General features: G+C 41.0%; 2 protein-coding genes across 4 annotated transcripts in view; one reads left to right on the top strand and one right to left on the bottom strand.

The window, feature by feature from the left end:
* HFM1 (helicase for meiosis 1) overlaps positions 1–19,103 on the bottom strand; it is a 53,625-nt gene that overhangs the window by 33,194 nt on the left and 1,328 nt on the right. The window contains exon 2 of the mRNA XM_015870389.2: positions 11,700–11,857. The gene's annotated coding sequence lies outside the window, so the exon portion shown is untranslated. The remainder of the gene's footprint in view (positions 1–11,699; positions 11,858–19,103) is intronic.
* The window catches only part of CDC7 (cell division cycle 7), a 16,930-nt gene continuing 11,540 nt past the window's right edge, over positions 13,714–19,103 (top strand). Inside the window, exons 1-3 of one of the 3 annotated variants that reach the window (XM_015870394.1) lie at positions 13,714–13,811; positions 15,990–16,090; positions 18,442–18,525. In XM_015870394.1, coding sequence (XP_015725880.1) covers positions 15,997–16,090; positions 18,442–18,525 — 178 coding nt within the window. In that variant the 5' untranslated portion in view covers positions 13,714–13,811; positions 15,990–15,996. Of the gene's footprint in view, positions 13,812–14,166; positions 14,513–15,989; positions 16,091–18,438; positions 18,526–19,103 lie in introns of those variants that run through there. The other 2 variants (XM_015870392.1, XM_015870393.2) reach the window with 2 other exon arrangements.

The raw sequence follows: 19,103 nt of genomic DNA, 5'->3' as shown, positions 1-19,103 counted from the left end.
ATAAAGACGAAATGGTCAGTGGATTGAAGGCTGTAACTACAGAACAGAGGATGTCATAAGACTCCATGCTGACAGCTTCTTCTGAAGGTGTTTTATGTGTTTTCTATTGGAACAGTCTATTGAAAATTGAAAGCCTTATCTTTCAATTCTGGGGAAGATCTGGGAACTTACAGAAACAAACAAGTTCGTACAAAGCATTGTAGTTTTCTCTATTCCCATTTTTTCCAAACAACATTGTTACTACAGCACTCATTGTGAAGAATTCTTCCTTTTGCGTGAAGCAACTTAAATACACATCTCCTACTTTATGTGAGAATTCTTAAGTACTCAGTTACTGGGTTTTGTGGTCCAGCTTTGCCTCATCACTTTGTGGTAACTGCCTGAAATGGTATGGAATAATTAAACCTTATGTAAAAAGAGTACATACATGGAAACATGGCTTAGGAAAGTCACCTGAGGATTTGGAGACTCCTCCAGCCAAACCACAGCATTGCCCTAGGCTACAAGATAATACAGTCTTGTGCTCACTTGTCCAAATATTTGCATGCTCCATGCAAAGGAGCCCAACCAGATACCCTCTGTAATTAAGCAAAGTAGGTCTAGTGACATCACTGACATGTGGAACACATTCACAAGGAAAGACAAAGGTTCTCTCCTTTAAAAGTGGGAAATTTGATCACATTCTAATAACTCTAAATTGCAGGAGCAGATTCTATGTAACTTTAAAAACCTGCTTAACATATTATGAAATAAATGGAAAATTAAGAAATTCTACCTTAACAAAATGCTTCTGGAAGTCATAATAACTTACAAAAATTAGTAAGATCAGGTCAACCTAAACTGCTGTTGCAGCACTGCCAACCTACATACAAAAATAAATCTAACATCTGTCACTGTCACCTTGTTTTTATCTTGTTTTTCCTCTTGCCTTTTATGGAACCATAGCTGTAAGACAAGGAGGCCATGTTAATCTCCAACATGAGCTCCTGTGTGTAAAAACTCAGAAAATTTCACCAAGTCGCCACCCTTTTAAAAGCAACTTTTCCTTCTCCCTCCGCCCTTTCTTGTTTTCTCCAAAGTGTGACCTTTGGACTGTATTCATGGTCTGTACATAGACTTTGGAAGTGGAGGGATTTGAGACAGAAACATTTCCTTAGGCAGTAGAAGTGGCAACAGCAGGAGAACCAGGGAGAACAAAGCATTAGGATAAATCTCCTCTAAAATAATAAAATAAAAATAAATACATCACAGTGCTAAGCTATTCCTCCCAGCTACCAAATACACACAGGGAAGAATCTTAATCACCAGCACATAAGGCATAGAATATAGATCTTCAGGAACTTAAGAGTGAACTTACATAAACCTACATTAGTCATTAGAAATAATAGTCAGTTAAAAAAATAATTGAACGTGAGAAAGAAATGCATTAAAGCGTTAAGGCATAAGGCTGGTGCTGATAAAATTTTAAAGCACTTGTTTATGGTGTTGCCTATCAGCAAACTGCATTTGACAGCTCTGCTGCTCATGTCTAGCTACTGCTTTCAGGAATGCCATAGGAAAGCAAAGAAAGAGACAAGGCAATTATTGTAATGAAGGTGAGATCTATCAGTAATAATACAACAATAACAACTGTGCAATATAACAGTGGACATCAGATCAGTGAAGGAGATTCACTCAACAAAAGACAGACCATAGGGAAGGGCTTTGAGAGTGGCTGGGAGCATCCAGACCAAGAGGCCAGGTAAGTAAAAGTTAGTGAAATACTAAGATCAGCAAAACCATGACTCGCATTAAAACAGTACAACAGAGGAATAAGAAGTGCGTTTCCACCTAGAGTTGATCAGAAAACAGAGTTTTCATCCATGGAAAATTCAGATGCCTCAGAGAGTTTTGCTTTTAAAATACTTTAGTTGTTTCAAGACTTCCCATCAAAACCTTGGGCAAAGAAGCTGAACATTCTGATTATGGCAAAATTTCAGCAGAGCACGGCTTTGCTTCAAAAGCATTTCAGTGATTTCCAATTCATTAATAACAGTCTTATAGAAAAAAAAAAAGTATTCAAATGAAGTTCTGAAGGTGCAGAATTCCTTCCTTGATTTCAGTTATATTTTTGCAACACCTACAATTTTCCTAGTTTCAGTTTTATGGTGGAAACCCTAGCAGTTACTTGCTGCCATCGTAACAACAAGCCATCTTTTCACCATGAAGATTTCTACAGCTAGAGAGTACTCAGCATTTACCTGCAGCCACAGGTAGTAGAAATTTGCATGAAATGGTATTTTTGTATCATATTTTGACATTAGAGAAAAAAAGAACTGTTGGCCATGCATTTGAAAAGGATTAAAAAGCACTATCCCCCTATTAAATTACCAAATTGATGCTGCGTATTTGTGATGTTTCAAATAACTGCTGTTTTAAACATCAAAAACCACATGAAATATCCACAGAAATATTGGAGAATAGAGCAAAACCAACAAAAAAACTGAGACAAAACACAGAAGGAGATGATGCATTTCATTACTATGATCGTTACATTTAAGCAAGCTTTTAGGTTAATCTACCACTTCTCAGGGAAAAAAAAAAAATAGACAATATTTCTGTCACACATCCAATTTCTCTGGCTTAAAATGAATTCCTTTCAAAGAAGTTAAAGTTAGTACTGCTAAGGGATTTTTACCCTGTTGCAAAGCTGTCTAGTTCTAAAACACTGGCTGGAAATAGGACTTCAAGGCAGTGGAGGGAAATGTAAGCTGAGTCCAGGAGCCTTCTGTGATTCTGCATCCATTGAATCATTAGTACTTCTGAAACTCGAGAAAACTGGGTATTGTATAAAATAGCTGGAGGGAGCAGCTTCAGAACATTAAAATACAGTCCACAGGCAATCTTCTAAAAGAACTCCTCTTTCCATAGTTCTGTCCTCCTTTTTAATATTTTAAGCTAGACGCCTTCAGTGATATATGTATTACTTTCCTTTCAGTATGAAATTCCTGTCTTTGATGGGCTGCCTTGGTCTCGGGGCCCCAGTGCTGCTGTCTGCTGGGGGCTCCACGAGCGCTTCTCAGCCTGCTGGGATTCAGCACACCTCAGCCAGGCCTGCTGGAGCGGCATACAGCACAGCTTTCTTTGTATGTATTTCTTTGTTCCTCTGTATGTGAAACAGTTTTCTTAGGAGCTGCAGCTCTGTTCTTGCATGGGTAGCCCTTCAGAACCAGAGGCGCAGTAGACAAATGGAAAACAATAAGCACGCTGTTGTTACTTTCTGTTAATCAGTTAACTGAGGGTTTAAACGCTACTTCTGTTACAGTGACGTCAACAAGCAGCAAACAGCATTGTCTGTAATACTAAAGTAACATGAGATAAATGTGTAAGAAGAGTAGCAGAAGCCCAGAGTTTCGGGGAAAGGAGTTGGCAGGTTTCAGAGGTTGATTTTTTATTGATTTTTTATTTTTGTTCTTTTTAAATTCCAGAGGTTAGAGGCAGAGTTCCCTGGGGGTTAGAGCCTGAGAAGTAATGTCAGTGCCGGAAGTATAAAAGAGTTAAAAGAAATAATAATAACAAAAAGGTTTCAAGCCAAGTCTGTTTTTCTGCTTATTTGTTCTGATGGCGGATTTTTCCTCCTTGCTCCTTTTTGCACCACTGAGGCCAAAGCATGGAAAACAGGAATACTGACAGCATAAAAAAGAACAAAATAAAACCCAATACCTAAATATCTTTAAATGAGGATTGATAGGTGGGACATGCCTAGAATTCATGGATTTTAAAAAAATGCATAACATACTGCACTAGTCAAGCAAGAGCCTGCAGTATCTTGTTTTCCCAAACAAATTAAAGAATTTAATCTTGCTAAAGCAGAACACAAACTTGAAACAGAGAAACGCTTGCTCAAGGAAGGTGCACAGAAGAAACCTGCAGTATCTAAAGGACCACAACAGTAACAACAGTGGAAAAGCGAAACTACAATTGCCTGGAAACAGGGTAAGACAATGAAAAGTTGCTCTGTACACTGATTAAAGAAAAAACAAAAAAGGCAAGCAAGCTTGCATGGATGTTGTTAGATTATATTGGAAGTGACACTGTGCTAAAAGGATTCAGCCAAAGAAGCTGCACCAGTGTAAGCTAGGGCAGAATTGGGTCCTATCACATATATTATACATGCCCTGCTTGTTCTCTTCTTTTGTTCTATTCTATTCTGACCTAATGGTTGCCTCCCCTGTCTGCAATGCTGACTTCATCCTTGACCCCAACTACCTTCCTTTTTCTGTGTATTACTACCTCCAATGCTTTGTCCACCTGTTTTTCTACCATAGTTTCATCCTCATCATAATCTCCCATTAAGAAATCTATTTAAGCTACCATAAGATCTATTTGCACTCCTACCGCAAGATGTTTATATCTCTACTTCATAGTTTCCCAAATATTAGCACATGGTAGAAACTTTGAAATAAACCAATTCAAGGCAAATTTTCATGTAAAAATGACTTTTTTTTTTTTTATCTTCAGCTATCCCCACAAGCTCTTCACTGATTTCAGAATCTATTCAAAGTTTCTTTCCTTGTTTTCTTTTATGGATTTTCCCCAGATTCCCTTTTTACCTAAAGGTTTGACTTTCCATTCCATCTTTCCTTAGGAAGAAATTTTCCATCAGAAAACAAACTACTATCAAGTGAGGCTGTGTTACATACACAGAATGCACTGCTTTGCATTGCATATGTACAAATACTGATAAAGTCAGCAGAGAATAAGTTCCCAGTGGCCAGTACCATGCAAAAGCGCCCTGGGATAAACAAACCACACACAACACAAAGTATCCTTAACTGTGACTAAGGGGTAAAAGCAAAAGGAAATTGGGTTTTCAAAGCCAAGAGGGGCTGTTTAGGACACAAACCCTGTGGGTACAAGAAGACTGAATGTAGTAGGGATTGTGATGGAATAACCTCTCAGCCTTTCTTCTGGCATGAAAGACAGTGTTCATAGGGAAGTGGAGCATTGCAGGCACCTTATTTCTTTGCCTTACTCATAAGGCAGCCTGCTGAGTCGTGGGCTTCCACAACAGCCTCAAGATTCCTGTAACTAGGACAAACACGAAGACTTCTCAGCCTACCCCAGCAACTACCAAGTTAACACCATAATCTTCTAGTGATTTTCCCCCAGTTAGCACTATTCTCCATACTATCCTTTGTTAGTTTTATGACAAAATACATTTTTTGATAGACGAAAGAACTGAAGTACTCATTTTTGTGGTTTAACTTAGCAAATAGTTACACACCACACAGCCATAGGAGAATGGAAAAGGAGAACTCATCACATGGTTTAAGTGCCCTCATAAGGGCACTTAAATATAAAAACAACACAACCAATCATTAAAAAAAAAGATAAACTATAACACACAAACAGGGAGAAAAACAAAACACAACAATAAGAAAGTGATGCATTAGTAACTGATGCACAAGGCATCAGGCCCCAAGCAGCAGCAGCAGCCACTCCAGCCACTGCTGATGCCATATGTACGGACATCCCTTCAGTAGGCTGAGGCCACCTGATCTGTTTGTGACATGGCAGCGAGCTTGCTGGCAGGGCAGCATCAGAAGCAGAAAAGTCCTTGACTGGATGCAAGTGCTGCTCAGCAACAACTAACACACTGGTGTTATCAACATTATTGTTGTCTCACAGCCAAAACACAGCACCATACCAGCTACTAGGATGAAAATTAACTCTATCCCTGCTGAAACTAGAATGCTTGCAAATTCATTTTAGTTATTTTAACATCAGGCATTTTGGGAATGTCTGTTGGATAGCAATATTTCATTTCCCAGGGGTAAGTGCTTGAGCTTTGCTGCCTTCTCAAACAGCAACATTATTTTTGATCCATTTAACTCATCACCTCCATGTTTTGTAGCTATATTAGGACGTGGTTGCATAACGAGCTCACACGTTTCTGTAGCTATGCCATATGGTCCTGTGGTTTGCATAGTGCAGAACAAAAATAAAAACTGAAATGCAGTCATCCAAATTCTGCCCAGAAAGCAGAACGTGTGCAAGCCAAACACTCTATCTGGAACACAGCTACAACAAATTGCAACGTTGAAACATTTCCTCACAGAGGACATGAAGGAAAACCACAAACTCCAAAAATGGGGTTCTGACTTCAGGAAATGTACGAGGACTTTTGAAGAAAACCGATGTACTACACACTGCCCCTCAACAACATAAACAGAAAGCAAGCAAACAGTTACAGACAAGGCAACATGACAATAATAAGGTTTTCCAGATGAGTTTCTGCTGCTTAGAGGAGCATTAAGCTTCACTGTTCTCCTGTGCCAGCCTGGAGAAGTTCCCACCTTTTCGTGTAATTAGTAAAGCCAGTTTTTGCAGCTTCCCATATAAAAAGAAAGCCAATTTCATTGCTATGATTACTTGTAGCTGAGAGTAAAAGAAAAATATCAGACAATTTTCTTGAAAAATAAATTAATCAGTCAAGTTGCTGAAAACTACTCACAAGAGAATTCATCCTTGAAATTTAATATAGAATAAGCTCGGCAGTGCACCAGTGCACACTTTAAATAATGCTTTTCCAAGACATGTTATCCTCTCCTTTTAATGAAAAAAAAAAAAAAAGAAAAAAAGAAACAATAGGCTACATACCTAAGTTCAGTAACTATCACCTCTGCAGCCATGCACTGCAGTAGTACTGCAGACTTACAGGTACAACTACACTGAGTATAAACACACTGCAAGAAATTAATGGCTTTTCTCAGATTTTAGTATGGTTACCCCAAGGAGGAAAACAAAGTAGTGACAGAAGAATGCTTTAAGTATATGACAGTCTGCACTGATAGTTGTTCTAATTTACTGCTGCACTGGGAGGTCTCACAATCATATTATTTAGTTGCCTAGACTAGGGCTTGAGGTTCCCAACGTGAAATTTCTTTATTTGCCTTGTGGCAAAAGGACCTGGGAACTTGAACCATGAACACATACAGCAACACACAGATGCTAGGCTAGAAACACAGACACCAAGAGCTACCTATAAAGAATGCTTTCACAGAGAGTGTATTTTACCTGTAAAAGAGAAGCAAGACAGCAGTCACTGGATTTCTTCCTCAATGAAACTCAGCTACCATCACATCTGTGTCAGGGCACACAAAAAGCCAGCAGCTCCACAGGTGGCAGTAAGGAGGGATGCTGGGGCTGGGCAGGGCAGGACCCATCCCACCATCACAGCTGGGAGCAGAGCAGGGAAAGTCCTGGAGAACAGCCCTGGCACCTCCCTGCTGCCCAAGGCTGCACAGGTATGTCAGGACACAAGTCCTGTCCAGCTCAGAGCAGTAGCCCAAGTGGAATAGTGGAGTCCTAGACAGTGAGCTGGGACTAATCATGGCCCATCAGTGCCTTCTGGACCCTAGCAAGTCAGCAAGTCTGAATATCTTTAGCCACTTCAAAATAACTTTGGAACAAGTGAAAAATAAATAAATAAATAAATAAATCAAAATGACCCTAACAACGTTCCTGGCTTTCCTCCCTATGAAGAGCTAGGAATAAAATTCCCATCAATCTCAGTAGTACAAATTGGCATCTATCTCCTATCAGGAGAGAAAAAAAGAAAGGAACTGTCTCTAAGTTTTCAGATCAGTAGCTTACCCATTAACAGTAGTGTCTTCAAAAATAAAAACAAACTCCAAAAGTGAGAGCTATCACACTACAATTATTCATTCATAAAAAAATTACACAGTGAGCACCTTAGATTTAGTACTTTCAGAACTTATTCAATATTATCAAAACAGACAGCATTGAAATCTGTGGTTGTACACACATAATGCAACGGGAAGAACCTTCTGGTGTCTCCCTTAAATTTTCATTGGTTTAGGTCATACATAGGCATTCAGATACTATTGTATAATAGAATTGGGCACCTCGTGCCTGCATTGTTCTCTGTGCCTCACACTTCAAAACTCCAAGGAGAATTAAGTGCCAGTATTTCAAAAAGTGTCTATTTAAAGTGCAATTCAGATACCTAACTCTGACAAAGCAATTTACACAAATTTCACTTGGCCTCTTTAGCTTGATTTTGCTGAAGAAAACACCTGAGTTCCTAAAGTCTCCGTAGCATACACTTGAAAAGGCTGATATATTGACTAAGTAGAGCACCAGGGCATCTCTGCTCTTCATAAACCTATCAGGAGGCTGCAAACCTAGTGTACGGTGACAATAATGAAAAGATGGTAGCTGTAAATACCTAAAAGGTTATTTACAGGAAAAACTCACCCATATGGAAGCCTTTGGTCTGCTGGGAACCACTGAGACAATCTCCAAGAGATGCTGCCTTAGTGGTGGTCAGCCCTTAAATGAGGTCTAGAGGAGGTGGAGTCAAGCTCCATCCCTTCTGGGAGCACAGCTAAATTACTCTCACCTGTGCTCCTACAGCTGACCCAACACTTGCCTCAGCTGATTAATCAGAGGTTCAGGCTGTGATTACCAATTTCCAATACACCTGGCTGTTCCATAGCCAGGTTTCAGTGCCAGGGCTCAGCCCCACAGGCAGCCTAGCCTCATTCACAGCTCTGGTGGATTTGAGTTCACCTCTGGAGTATTCTGACCACAATCTGTACCTGAAGGGAAAATTAAATGCTGATGGTTTAAAGACCAGACAGCTTCAGGCTCTACATTGTAATATCATATACACAGCTTTGCTATGTTTGCACACCAGCACCTCTGCACAGAAGAGAACATCTTCACCACGTTAGTCCTCCTTAGGTGTATCTCCATTACTCAAAATTAATTGAGTATGTATGATAACACAAAGGTATTAAATTGCTTTGTTCCTTTCATATGCAGTTCTTGGAACACAGTGATGGGGACTGGGTTTAGTCCATTTTCCAGAAAGTGCTTCTACCAAGAAGAAAAACACGAGGAAAAGTATATTTCATCTGTATTACTCAGTGTTACAATTACAATCATATAATATCTAATTATGTACTCCATAAATCTTCATATTTTGTTATGTAGCTCATAATAACACAATCTGATAAATAGATTCTCTCCCAGCCACTACCAATTGAATAGGGAAAAAAAATACTTATTTATGAAGTTTTATTAATAAAACGTGAATAATTCAAACAGCTTCTTCAGTGAAGAAACAGCAGTAGAGTATACTCTTATTTGCATATAAATGAAATGATGCGTTAGTGTCAGAGTGAAGAATTAAATAATATGAATTCTTACAGTGCAATCCTGACAGCCTCATAAATATCATGGTCATAAGTTGCAGTTTCCTAAAATCTCATTTTATCTTTTATTACAAAAATATGACCAAAGGGCCAAGTTCTTCTCATTTTACATGTGTGAGTATTCCCAAAGACAACATAATTATGCAGTAAGTGAGGTTGCCAGATTCAGCTTTATGTCAGATAAAGGAGCAAAAGCACAGTGCTACCGATGTATCTATTAGAAGAACAGGATCTCTCATTTAACTATTAAAAAAGCACACCTTATGTGCTGGTGAAATGTAGAAAACAACAGTGACAACTGTAACTCTGCTTTCAAACAGATGTTTCATGTAGTGATAATATATAATGCAGGGAAAAGAAAAGCACTCAGTTCAATATTCATAAGATGCCAGTCTTCCCCTTAGCCATGTAGGTACCATTTTGGCCAAGCACTGTATTCCTGTTAAGCTGTAAGCAATCACAGAAGATGCAGCATGTACAAGAACATTCAAATTACTTTAAATGGATAGGTGTTGCCAAGGAAAGCTTTAACTTTGTCTAGAAGTTGAAAAAGTCTCTGAAGCATCACTCCAGACCAGCCATATTTCTTTGCTTTTGGCTGTAGTAGTCGTTTGCCAAGGCATCGCTGTTAAGCTGACCCTGTAACAGACTGCAGTATCATAGTATGGAAGGATGAGATTTGGGTAGAGGGAGCTCAGCTGGACAAAGTGCATTCTTCTAAATGGCAAGTAAAGGATGGAGACTCCCCTTGAAGTGCTCTGAGAGATATTGAGTAATCTGAGACAAAAAGTGGGTGCAGTCCTCTCCCCCTTACCTACAATTTTTCCTTATCCCACAGCGCAGTGCTGAGCAAGTGGGACAGGGCAGTCAAAGATGGAAAAGGCATACAAAGGAAGGAAAGACATATGTGGGGTAGTAGAAAGAAAGAATTATTTATTGAGTTCATGGAGAGCTTGTAAATATAGAAATTTATTTATGAAGGATAGGAAAGACATAGACATCAAGAGCCAAGAAATCCACCACAGCCCTTACCTGCTTTTTTCAGGAACTGATTATTGTTAGCAGTACTGAATTGAGTACTGGAAGACCACACTATATGAACTTGCCTGATTCCAGCTACCAGGCATTACTCCCAGCTACACCACTTCTTAGTAGATTTAAAGGGCCCTAACATTCACTATTTCTTTCTGTGCATGTATGTATGCACTGCTGCAAACTCAACTTTCAGTCTTCTTGGTTCAGTAGTTAAGATTTTTAGTTCGTCAATTATATAGCATTTTCTCTGACAGGTCTTTCCTGTACTCATTTCATTTTTCTGGTATCCATCTTGCAGAGCCATGCACATTATGCTTGAATCACCTTCACCATTTGTACACACATGTAAAAATTGTCACCTTTAACATCTGTACTCTGTCTATACAACATGGATCCTTTTTGCTACAACATCACACTTGGAACTTGTGTTCAGTTACTTGCCAGTTGACTTACTGGCCCTCTTCAAACTTTTCCATTGTGTAGGATAATCTGTGATTATTTATTCTTAGGTATGTGTCTTCTACTGACCTTATTAAAACATACTTTATTCGAATGGGACCTAGTTTATGAAAGGTCAAGAATTCCTCTTTGCCTGGGGTAATTTTTATGTCTATTTTTAACTCCCTCTAAATAGACTGTAGAAGCTGCTATATTCTAGCTTATTTTCTGACACCAGAATATTGCTTGACATTTTAGATCGTTCTAACTGATTGGAAAATACTGGCATAGACAGTCATTGCCACATCCAAGTGCATCATCCTAGGGCTCCCTAGCATCACAAAATACTCATTTGCATGTGAGAGCAAAGCTGGCAATCTCAGCTTTCATGTAAAATGGTTAAGGTATGGAAATGGAAAATGAAAAACAGAAAGAAAAAATGTAGCCCCATGGTTTTCAAATCAATCTCTTCGTGTTAGTGCAAGACTCATGAGTCCTGAATGATTGAATTTGACAGTATTCCTAAAGGGCACAATAGCATGAAGAGATTTGTCTCAACCTGGTGCTAAAGAGAGAAAATTCTGCCATAGAATCATGTTGCTTGACAATAAGAGGAATTAAGTTAAGAAATATGACATTTAGGCTAATGAAGACTGAATAACATGTTCAACAGCCTATATTAACATTAAAATGTACGTACTGGTATATGTTGCCAGGGCAGTAACAAGCTGTGCTTGTAATATACTAGTAGTATACTAAGTAGTTTCTAATTTCTCACTTTAAATTTCTGAGTAAATAGTGGGATGTAAAGATTTCCTACCTCTGCCTGTGCTGGAAATATTTATCAGTTATCTTTTTGGGATCTTTTCTTCGAGACTGAAGCAGTACAAGCACAAGGAGACTTATGCTAGCTTAATTGACCTAGGAAGTGGTTGATAACTGTGTACCGGCATCAACACAGACTATTTTTAAATCTGTCAACAAAAAAAATAATTCATTCACCTGCAGATTCTGGCAGCAGTGGATGAAATCTCACAGCAAAGTTTTGATCCTTTCTTGGAGAGCTCCCAGAGGTTGGCTTTGGCAATAGCTTGTCAGCCTTAAGCAACGTTCTTCTCAGGCCTGGGTTGTCATTTGGCTTCTCATCCTACAGATCCAACCTAGAGATAAAGCCACAAAGAGGAGACAGTTCAGCAGTTTGACTTGAAAAGCATTAGACATGCTGCTTTGTTTGTCATATTTGGCTGACGCAATTTCTTCTCTTTTATTCTGAGAAGTTCTGCCTTAGTACATTGTTAGAACTGGAAATTCAGTGTTGAATGAGAAGATGGAGGCTTCTCTGCCCCAACAGCAAATAAGGAAAGGGATTTCTATTTCCCCAAGCCAGCATAAAAGGAATGTTTCTCATGCTTTAGCAAAGGCACAGAAGCTGTGTTTTTACGTATTTTACATTCATTCTGAAAAAAAAGCAAAATTAGCTAGAGATACTTAAGCAAGAATTAAGGAAATGGAGCAGAAACAGTATACATAATCTATCATTATTTTGTTAAGATGTACATGAAGAAAAGTTGCCTTAATGAAGGGGTGAATTTTGGGAAGATATTTTTATGAGAGCCACACTCAGCTTGACTGAACTTCTCCCTTAAGCAGATGAGAAGCTAGGACATAAAAAGCACTTTTAGAGAGATAAATGAAGGATAACATCCAGGCTGGCATTTCTGGCAGACTAAGAAGAGTAGGACAATAAAATAAGAGACAATATCACATTTTGCAAGTGCAGTTATGCTTGTGAGAACAAATACATATAAATTTGACATAACAGAGAAGCTGAAACAATGGAAAGACAGCACAAAGGAGCACAATGCATTTACATCAATATGAAAGGAGGAAATGGAGAGGGAACAAGAGATCAAGGTAGACAAATGATGAGGGTCTAAATGAAAAGGATTTTAGGTGCTGGAAGGAAGAAAACAGGTATCACAGAGAAAGAAACCACAGCCATATAGAATCTATTTTGGAAGATAAAATGAAAGGGATTTCTCACTGCCCGTGAATGTAAGCTAAGTGGTAGGGAGAAAGATAGTATCAATATTGCTAACAGGAATGCCAAGAATGGAAGCCTCATAGAAGGGGTGATGGTTCGGTACATAGACCCTCACAGCACAAAAGCAGACAGCGCAAGAGGCAGGCTGCAATTCTGACCTGGCCATGAGGCAGCAGAACCGAAGACACAGCTCATATGTAATCACACACTATTTTGCAAATCTTAATTTGAAAACTATGGCAATGCAGTGCAAAGGAGTGTTCAATGTTTCTGACTTCTAGAAGATTACAAGGGCAAAAGGGAGAGCAGAATTTATCTGTCGTAGTTTTGTCATTATCCTTATCATTATGTTTGCTATAATCTGCTCTTAAATACCCTCAGCCATAACCTGTTAAGCCTGACTGTATTTAACTGAGCAAAATCTCTGAGCACGAGCTGCTGCGCTGCTTTGAGAGCTCTAACAGAAAGTGCCAACTAAAACTGCTGGGGGGGGGGGAAACAAAGCACAAAAGCAGCTTAGCGACGTGTTCGGGCACCCGCTTTCGATCCCGTGTAACAGGGCTTGTTTTTCACCTCAAAATAACGACCACAAGTCTGGATAAAAGAGAAAAGGAAAAAAAAAACCACAAAAACAACAACGTACATGGAGTAGCCTCGCTCCATGCTCCTCGCAGACTTTGAAGAACGGAGCTGAATTGATGGCAGATCTGAAAAGAACCAGATCTTACCCGGGGCTGGCAATTATTTCGCATTAACCCCATGTGGAGAGAACCAGAATGAGGCGGGCCGTTACCGCACACGGACACCCTGCAGCCCACACGGGCACAGTGCACAGCACGGCCCGGCGCCACACAGCGCGGGCGGCGTGAGGGAGCGCAGCTCACTGACACCACAGCACAACAAGCCCTCAGCCCGCCAGCCCCGCCAACGGCCAATAGCAGCGCTCCTCCCTGCGGCCCGCCGTCCCATTGGCCGCGACCGCGGCTTCCACCGAGGGCCGGGATTGGTCGCTGAGGGGCGGTCGGCAAAAGGCGGCAGCGGGCAAAATTCCGGCGCGTCGCGGCGGCCGCGTGAGTGACTGAGAGAGTGAGAGAGTGAGTCCGTGAGTCCCCGAGTCCCGCGTGTCCCCGAGCCCCTCGCGCCCCATTCCCCGCCGCACCGCGGCCGGCCCCGCGCAGCTCCTCGTTATCATCGGCGGGGCTTGCTCGTCCCCCGCCTCCTCCGCGGTCCCTCGGCGCTTCCCCTGCAGCCCGTCCCCGAGGGAGGGCCCCGCTCTGCGCCGGGCCGGGTCGATACCCACGCACGATCCCGTCAGGACAAGGCGGGCCGGGCGGCCCCGCTTCTCCGGGCCCTGTAGCGCCCCGCGGGGTCCGGCCCCGTTTCCCGCACGGCGCATGCCCTGCAGCTCCCGCCCGCCGCTATCGGTGCCCACAGGGCGGTGTGAGTGTGTCCGAGCGGAGCTTGGCTGCGTGGGCAGCGCGTAACGCCGAGCCGCTGTGACACGGTGCGGGTGTTTGTTGGCCCTTTGTCTGCGGGAACCGGCGGGATCGAGCTCGTGTCCTGTTTGCGCGGCTCCTCGTGCGCTCACGGCGCTGCTCGAGTCGTGTTGCTGCCGGTGGCTGTGTGGCAGTTGATGCTGCAGCCCAGCACAGCCGCTGAGCGCTCCGGACCTGGAGGTTTATGAGCCCTATGGGCCGCCACCGCCTGTGTCTCGCTTATTTCCGTGCCATGGAGAGCTGCTTGTCTGGGATGGGAGCTGGGACAACCGCGGGTGACTTGAGCTGAAACTTTGCATCACATCCGTCTTCCTCTTTTTTTCTCTCAGATGATCCGCTTTGGATATTTCCTAACATAAAAACTAGATGCTTGACTTGATCAAACTCCATCAGGTTCAGTTTTATAACCACGAGGCCCGCTTCCAAGTTTGTAAACTGTGTTAAAATATATTGAGGTATTCCAGGCATTCAGTTCTGCAGCCATCAGAACCTGTTTGACACAAAGTAATGGAAGGGGCACCCTGAGTTACTGAGCCCCCTCCACCCTGCCCATATTCCTGAGGTCCTGCAGGCTGAGCAGCTTTGCTTCCAGCTTTCTGAACAGGCAGGTTCTGGAGCTGGGGCTGGTTGCAGTGAGCACTGCTGTGTGCTGATGGGCTCTCCTTGCTCTGCTGATGAGGCCATGCTCAGTGCATTCCTTGCTCCGCTAATGAGGCTGTGCCATGACAGGTTTGGAACAGGCTTGTCTGCCTGGTCAGCACTAGCAGGGCAGTGCCTACCTGTGAAAGGCTGCAGTGCCACCTCACTGCATAAGTCTCTCAAGTTGTGCTCTCCAGCAAAGTTCTCTCGCAGAAAGAGGCTGTTGTCTGTCCCCATTGTGCTGCGTGAGAATGACAGAATAAAGGTAGCCAGGATTCTCCGGGGACAAAGTGTATTTCTAGCTCACTGAAATAGATGAATCCTTTCATCTGGGAGTTTTTCAAAACACATTCCCCCCCGTTGTAGAAAAGTTCAGGCAGAACTTTGTGGGCTCGGCAAAGGTACAAGCAAGGAAGATCCTCGAGCAGAAAATGGTGCCACTGTGAGAGGCGGTGGTGCTGAGCTCCCTTGTCACTGTTTGTCCTTTCCGGGTGCTCCACGTCTCTTTTCTTCACGAAATAGGATTATCTTTTTTATAACTGTACATTAGTACAATAAGTTACACCTTTTCTTACAAGACTTGGGAAGAAGCATTTCAAAATAAATATGCTCTGTTACTTCTTTTATGAGGGATTAGACCAAATAACGATGCTTTTGGGTTATGTTCTAGAAGAGGGAGAAATTTCACACATTGAGATTTTCTCCTATACGTTTTCAGGTTCTCTGTCTTTGTAGGGGTGCTGCAGCGTACGATGCAGCTAATGCCATGTGGACTGGTTCCTCACTTTTCAAAGCAAACTTAAGGAAAAAGAGCTTTAACATGAATGAGCAAACACTGCCAGATAAAAGAAAATCATTTGTCTCTAACCATATCCTGCTTTCTTCCTTCTTTTCTTTCTTCTTGCCTTTTACTGGGGATCAAGTGGGTTTACTGGTTTGATTTTTCTCTGGGATGGTAGATGCCTTGTGACTCTAGGCAGCACAGAGGAACTCCTCATTCTTTGCATCTCATTTTGGAAACCGAGTGCAGGGCAATGAAATGTATTATCAGGTGTGTTTGCTCCCTCAAGTGTCCAGAAGTGGTTTTCAAGGTCTTGGATGTTTTTTCTTTAGTTTTGTGATGGAGACAGAGTCAAAGTCGCACTGTGATGAACAGCACCCTCATCAGGCTGAAGACACAAGCAGAAAGCATGTGCAGAACAGCAAGCTTTCAGGTGCGTGCTAAAGCAAGGACTGCTAACAATACGTTTTGGTGTTGATGTGCTTCTTCATCACTACAGGAAGTTTCAACATCAATTATCATATTGTATAAAGATTCGATGAACTGAGAACATTTGAAATCGCTGTTGACATAAATTATTTCTGCTTTCCATGTGGCTACAAAAGTTCATCAGCAGTAGTTTGTCACAATTCCTTTATCCTATTTATTGATTACCTAATATATTATCTTAAGGGATAATAGAATTCCAAAAGGGACTTCTTGAAGATAAAATTCCCTTACCAGACAATGTCTCAACAATAATATTTTGCCTTTCAACATGTAATAACCAGCCTTGGCCTTAAATATCTGTAGATGTGTTGGTGTGCACAAGCACACTGTTCTTGGTCATGCAAGAGAAGCTTAACTACAGACACGTACGTTTTGTTACTGCTTTTATTTTGTCTGTTTATGACTTCTTAAATCTGGGTGTTCTGTACACAGGCACCATCCTTGCTCAGTAATTGCTGGTGGTCAGACAGTTTATATATAATGGCTACTGATTTTCCCAGAAATAGACCTCTGTCATTTGCTACACATCCGTGTCCAGAATTAGAGCAGTGCTGAATAGCATTTAATGTCTCACTTTGCAAATGCTTTTCATACCGGGAAGTAAATAAATTATTTTAAAGTCTCACAGAAAATGTTGCAAAGAATTTCTGCATTTTTAAATTGTGTTTGGGCAGCAATGGGGCGAGCACTGTGCCCAGCTGGGGATTTAGGCTCCTGGAAGAGAACAGATGATGTTCATGCTGCTATCAGCAAGGACAGTCAGCATTCGTTTCATTTTGGGATCTTTCACATGTAAAGCTATGTTGACTTGCTAAATCCTCTCAGTGCCTGGGGTATGTACACCTCTGGCCTAGGATCACTCAGTGGTTAGAGCTCTGATAACGTTCAGCTCTTTCAACTCAGTTGCACAAAACCAAGTAGCTGGCAGATTGTATTGCAGCTTTTTGTTATTGTTACTATCTACCGTAGGGCCATTGGTCCGGTGACAATGTAAAGTCAGCTTAAAGTCTGAGCTGCTAGTGTCTGAAGACTTAAAAGATGTGTGATTCAAGTCCTCATTGGAGTCATTAGCATTTTGCCAAGGTTAAGTCCTTTTTTCCAACCAGACAATTTTACTGGAGCAGTTCCAGTGCAAATTCTGTGTAATCAGTAAGAACTGGAGCTTAAGCTCCTCTTTTCAGAAGTCAAACTCATATATGAGCGCTGGAACAGAGCTGCAGGTTGCTTCATTTGGAGCAGGTTGCATAGCAATCTAGTTCTAAACGAGGCAGTTCTGACAGAGCTGTTAAGAACCGTTTCAGCATTTCAAACCATTTTCTATGTCTGTCCTATTGCACACGGCCTTTAGACAGGAAGGTCTTCTAGGAGATTTTAGAACTAATAACGTTACTATCCAGTTGAGTGGTGAGGCCCATGTTTTACCAATCCATGCTTTGTTACAAGCATATTGGTGATACTCCGAAAGTAATTCTCATCACTTATAACTTCATGTTCAGGTAAAACATGGTACGCTTATGTATACAGTACAATTTATATGTTTGTGAAATTGAATTTGTTACTCATTTTTAGGATGAAAATGATAAACTTTTGTTTTTTTTTCCATTCGATGTATTTTCCAAATAGCATTTTTTTCATACTTCTGCATAATCAAATGTTCTTTAGCCCTGCTTCATACTCAGCTTCAAGAGAAATAGAGAACAATTAAAATAGAAGTATTCAGGAACTGAATGTAAAACTAAGTTTTGAAAGGAATGCAGTACAACATCCTTGTCCTGCCATCTAGTGATTGCAGCACAAAGTACAATAATTTAAATGCAAAGCAAATAATGCTTTTTGGTATTTACTATTGTAACAGTGTAAGGGACTCTATTAATGATCTTAATAATAATTTTCCTACAGTTCTGATTCTTGGTTTGCATCTCATGGATATGCTCTTTTGCTTTCATAAACAGCTGTTATAATTTGTGGCTTTGATACTGTATGTCCCAGGAGACATTAATAAATGAGCTGTAATGTGAAGTTTTACAAAAGCAGCTTTTCCTCTCTCAGGAATTTCTTGGTGGCAGGTAGGTAAAATTGATTAAAATGCTGCAGCACGTAAGGGAATGTGATGAAGACCATCCATTATGGAGAGAGTAATGCCAGCAAAGATGGGTACCCCTCTCCTGTTTTTCCTTCAGTTTGTCAAGTTACAGTACTAGAAATTGAAGTTTAATTTATGATCTGAGCTACAGACCAGGTACTGAATCGAGCAATAACATTTTTAACTGACTTTCCCCTTTCTTTCCACAGCAGGAATAAAAAAAGATATAGAAAAACTTTATGAAGCAGTGCCACAGCTTGTAAACGTGTTTAAAATTAAGGAAAAAATTGGAGAAGGTAAATGTTTTATTGCAGCTTGCTTAAACTTAGATCTCTTTTGGTATGTATAACTTAACCAGTATAAATCAAAAATGCCAATGCATGCAATTTAAGCCAGATGCCTTTTGATTTACTTTTTGTTGTATACAGTAATTGTAGTAAGTTCCGGGACATACAGGGGTTTTAAGTAGGAAATACTTCAAGAGATTTTCTAAGAAATCTGTTTTATAAAAGCCTTTTCACAAAACCAGCATTCTAGTTTTGACAGCTAACATTTTGAGGGGTAGATTCTACCACGTAAGTCTAAGAACTCCTTTTTTTACATGGAAAATCTATTTATGCACATCTATGTTCTGACATATTTAACTACTGGCTTTGTTTCTGCTGAAACTCTGTGGGCACAAGTGGAGGAGGAGGCTGGAATATTACAGCTGCTTTAGTTTTTGTTGTTGGGTTTTGTTGTTAGGATATACAGGATCAAATTTTGGATCGCTTGGGTACTCCTGACGTTCAGTAGGTAGCATTGTAAATATTTTATTAGGAGGTTGGTGTGACTGTGAGTAGGTTCCTGATGCCTTGTGAGTCTGGGACTTCAG

Source organism: Coturnix japonica, chromosome 8 (assembly GCF_001577835.2).
Source record: "Coturnix japonica isolate 7356 chromosome 8, Coturnix japonica 2.1, whole genome shotgun sequence".
In the NCBI taxonomy this organism is placed as follows: domain Eukaryota; kingdom Metazoa; phylum Chordata; class Aves; order Galliformes; family Phasianidae; genus Coturnix; species Coturnix japonica.
The sequence above is the reverse complement of the archived record's forward strand: the minus strand, read 5'-3'. Positions and strand labels throughout refer to the sequence as shown.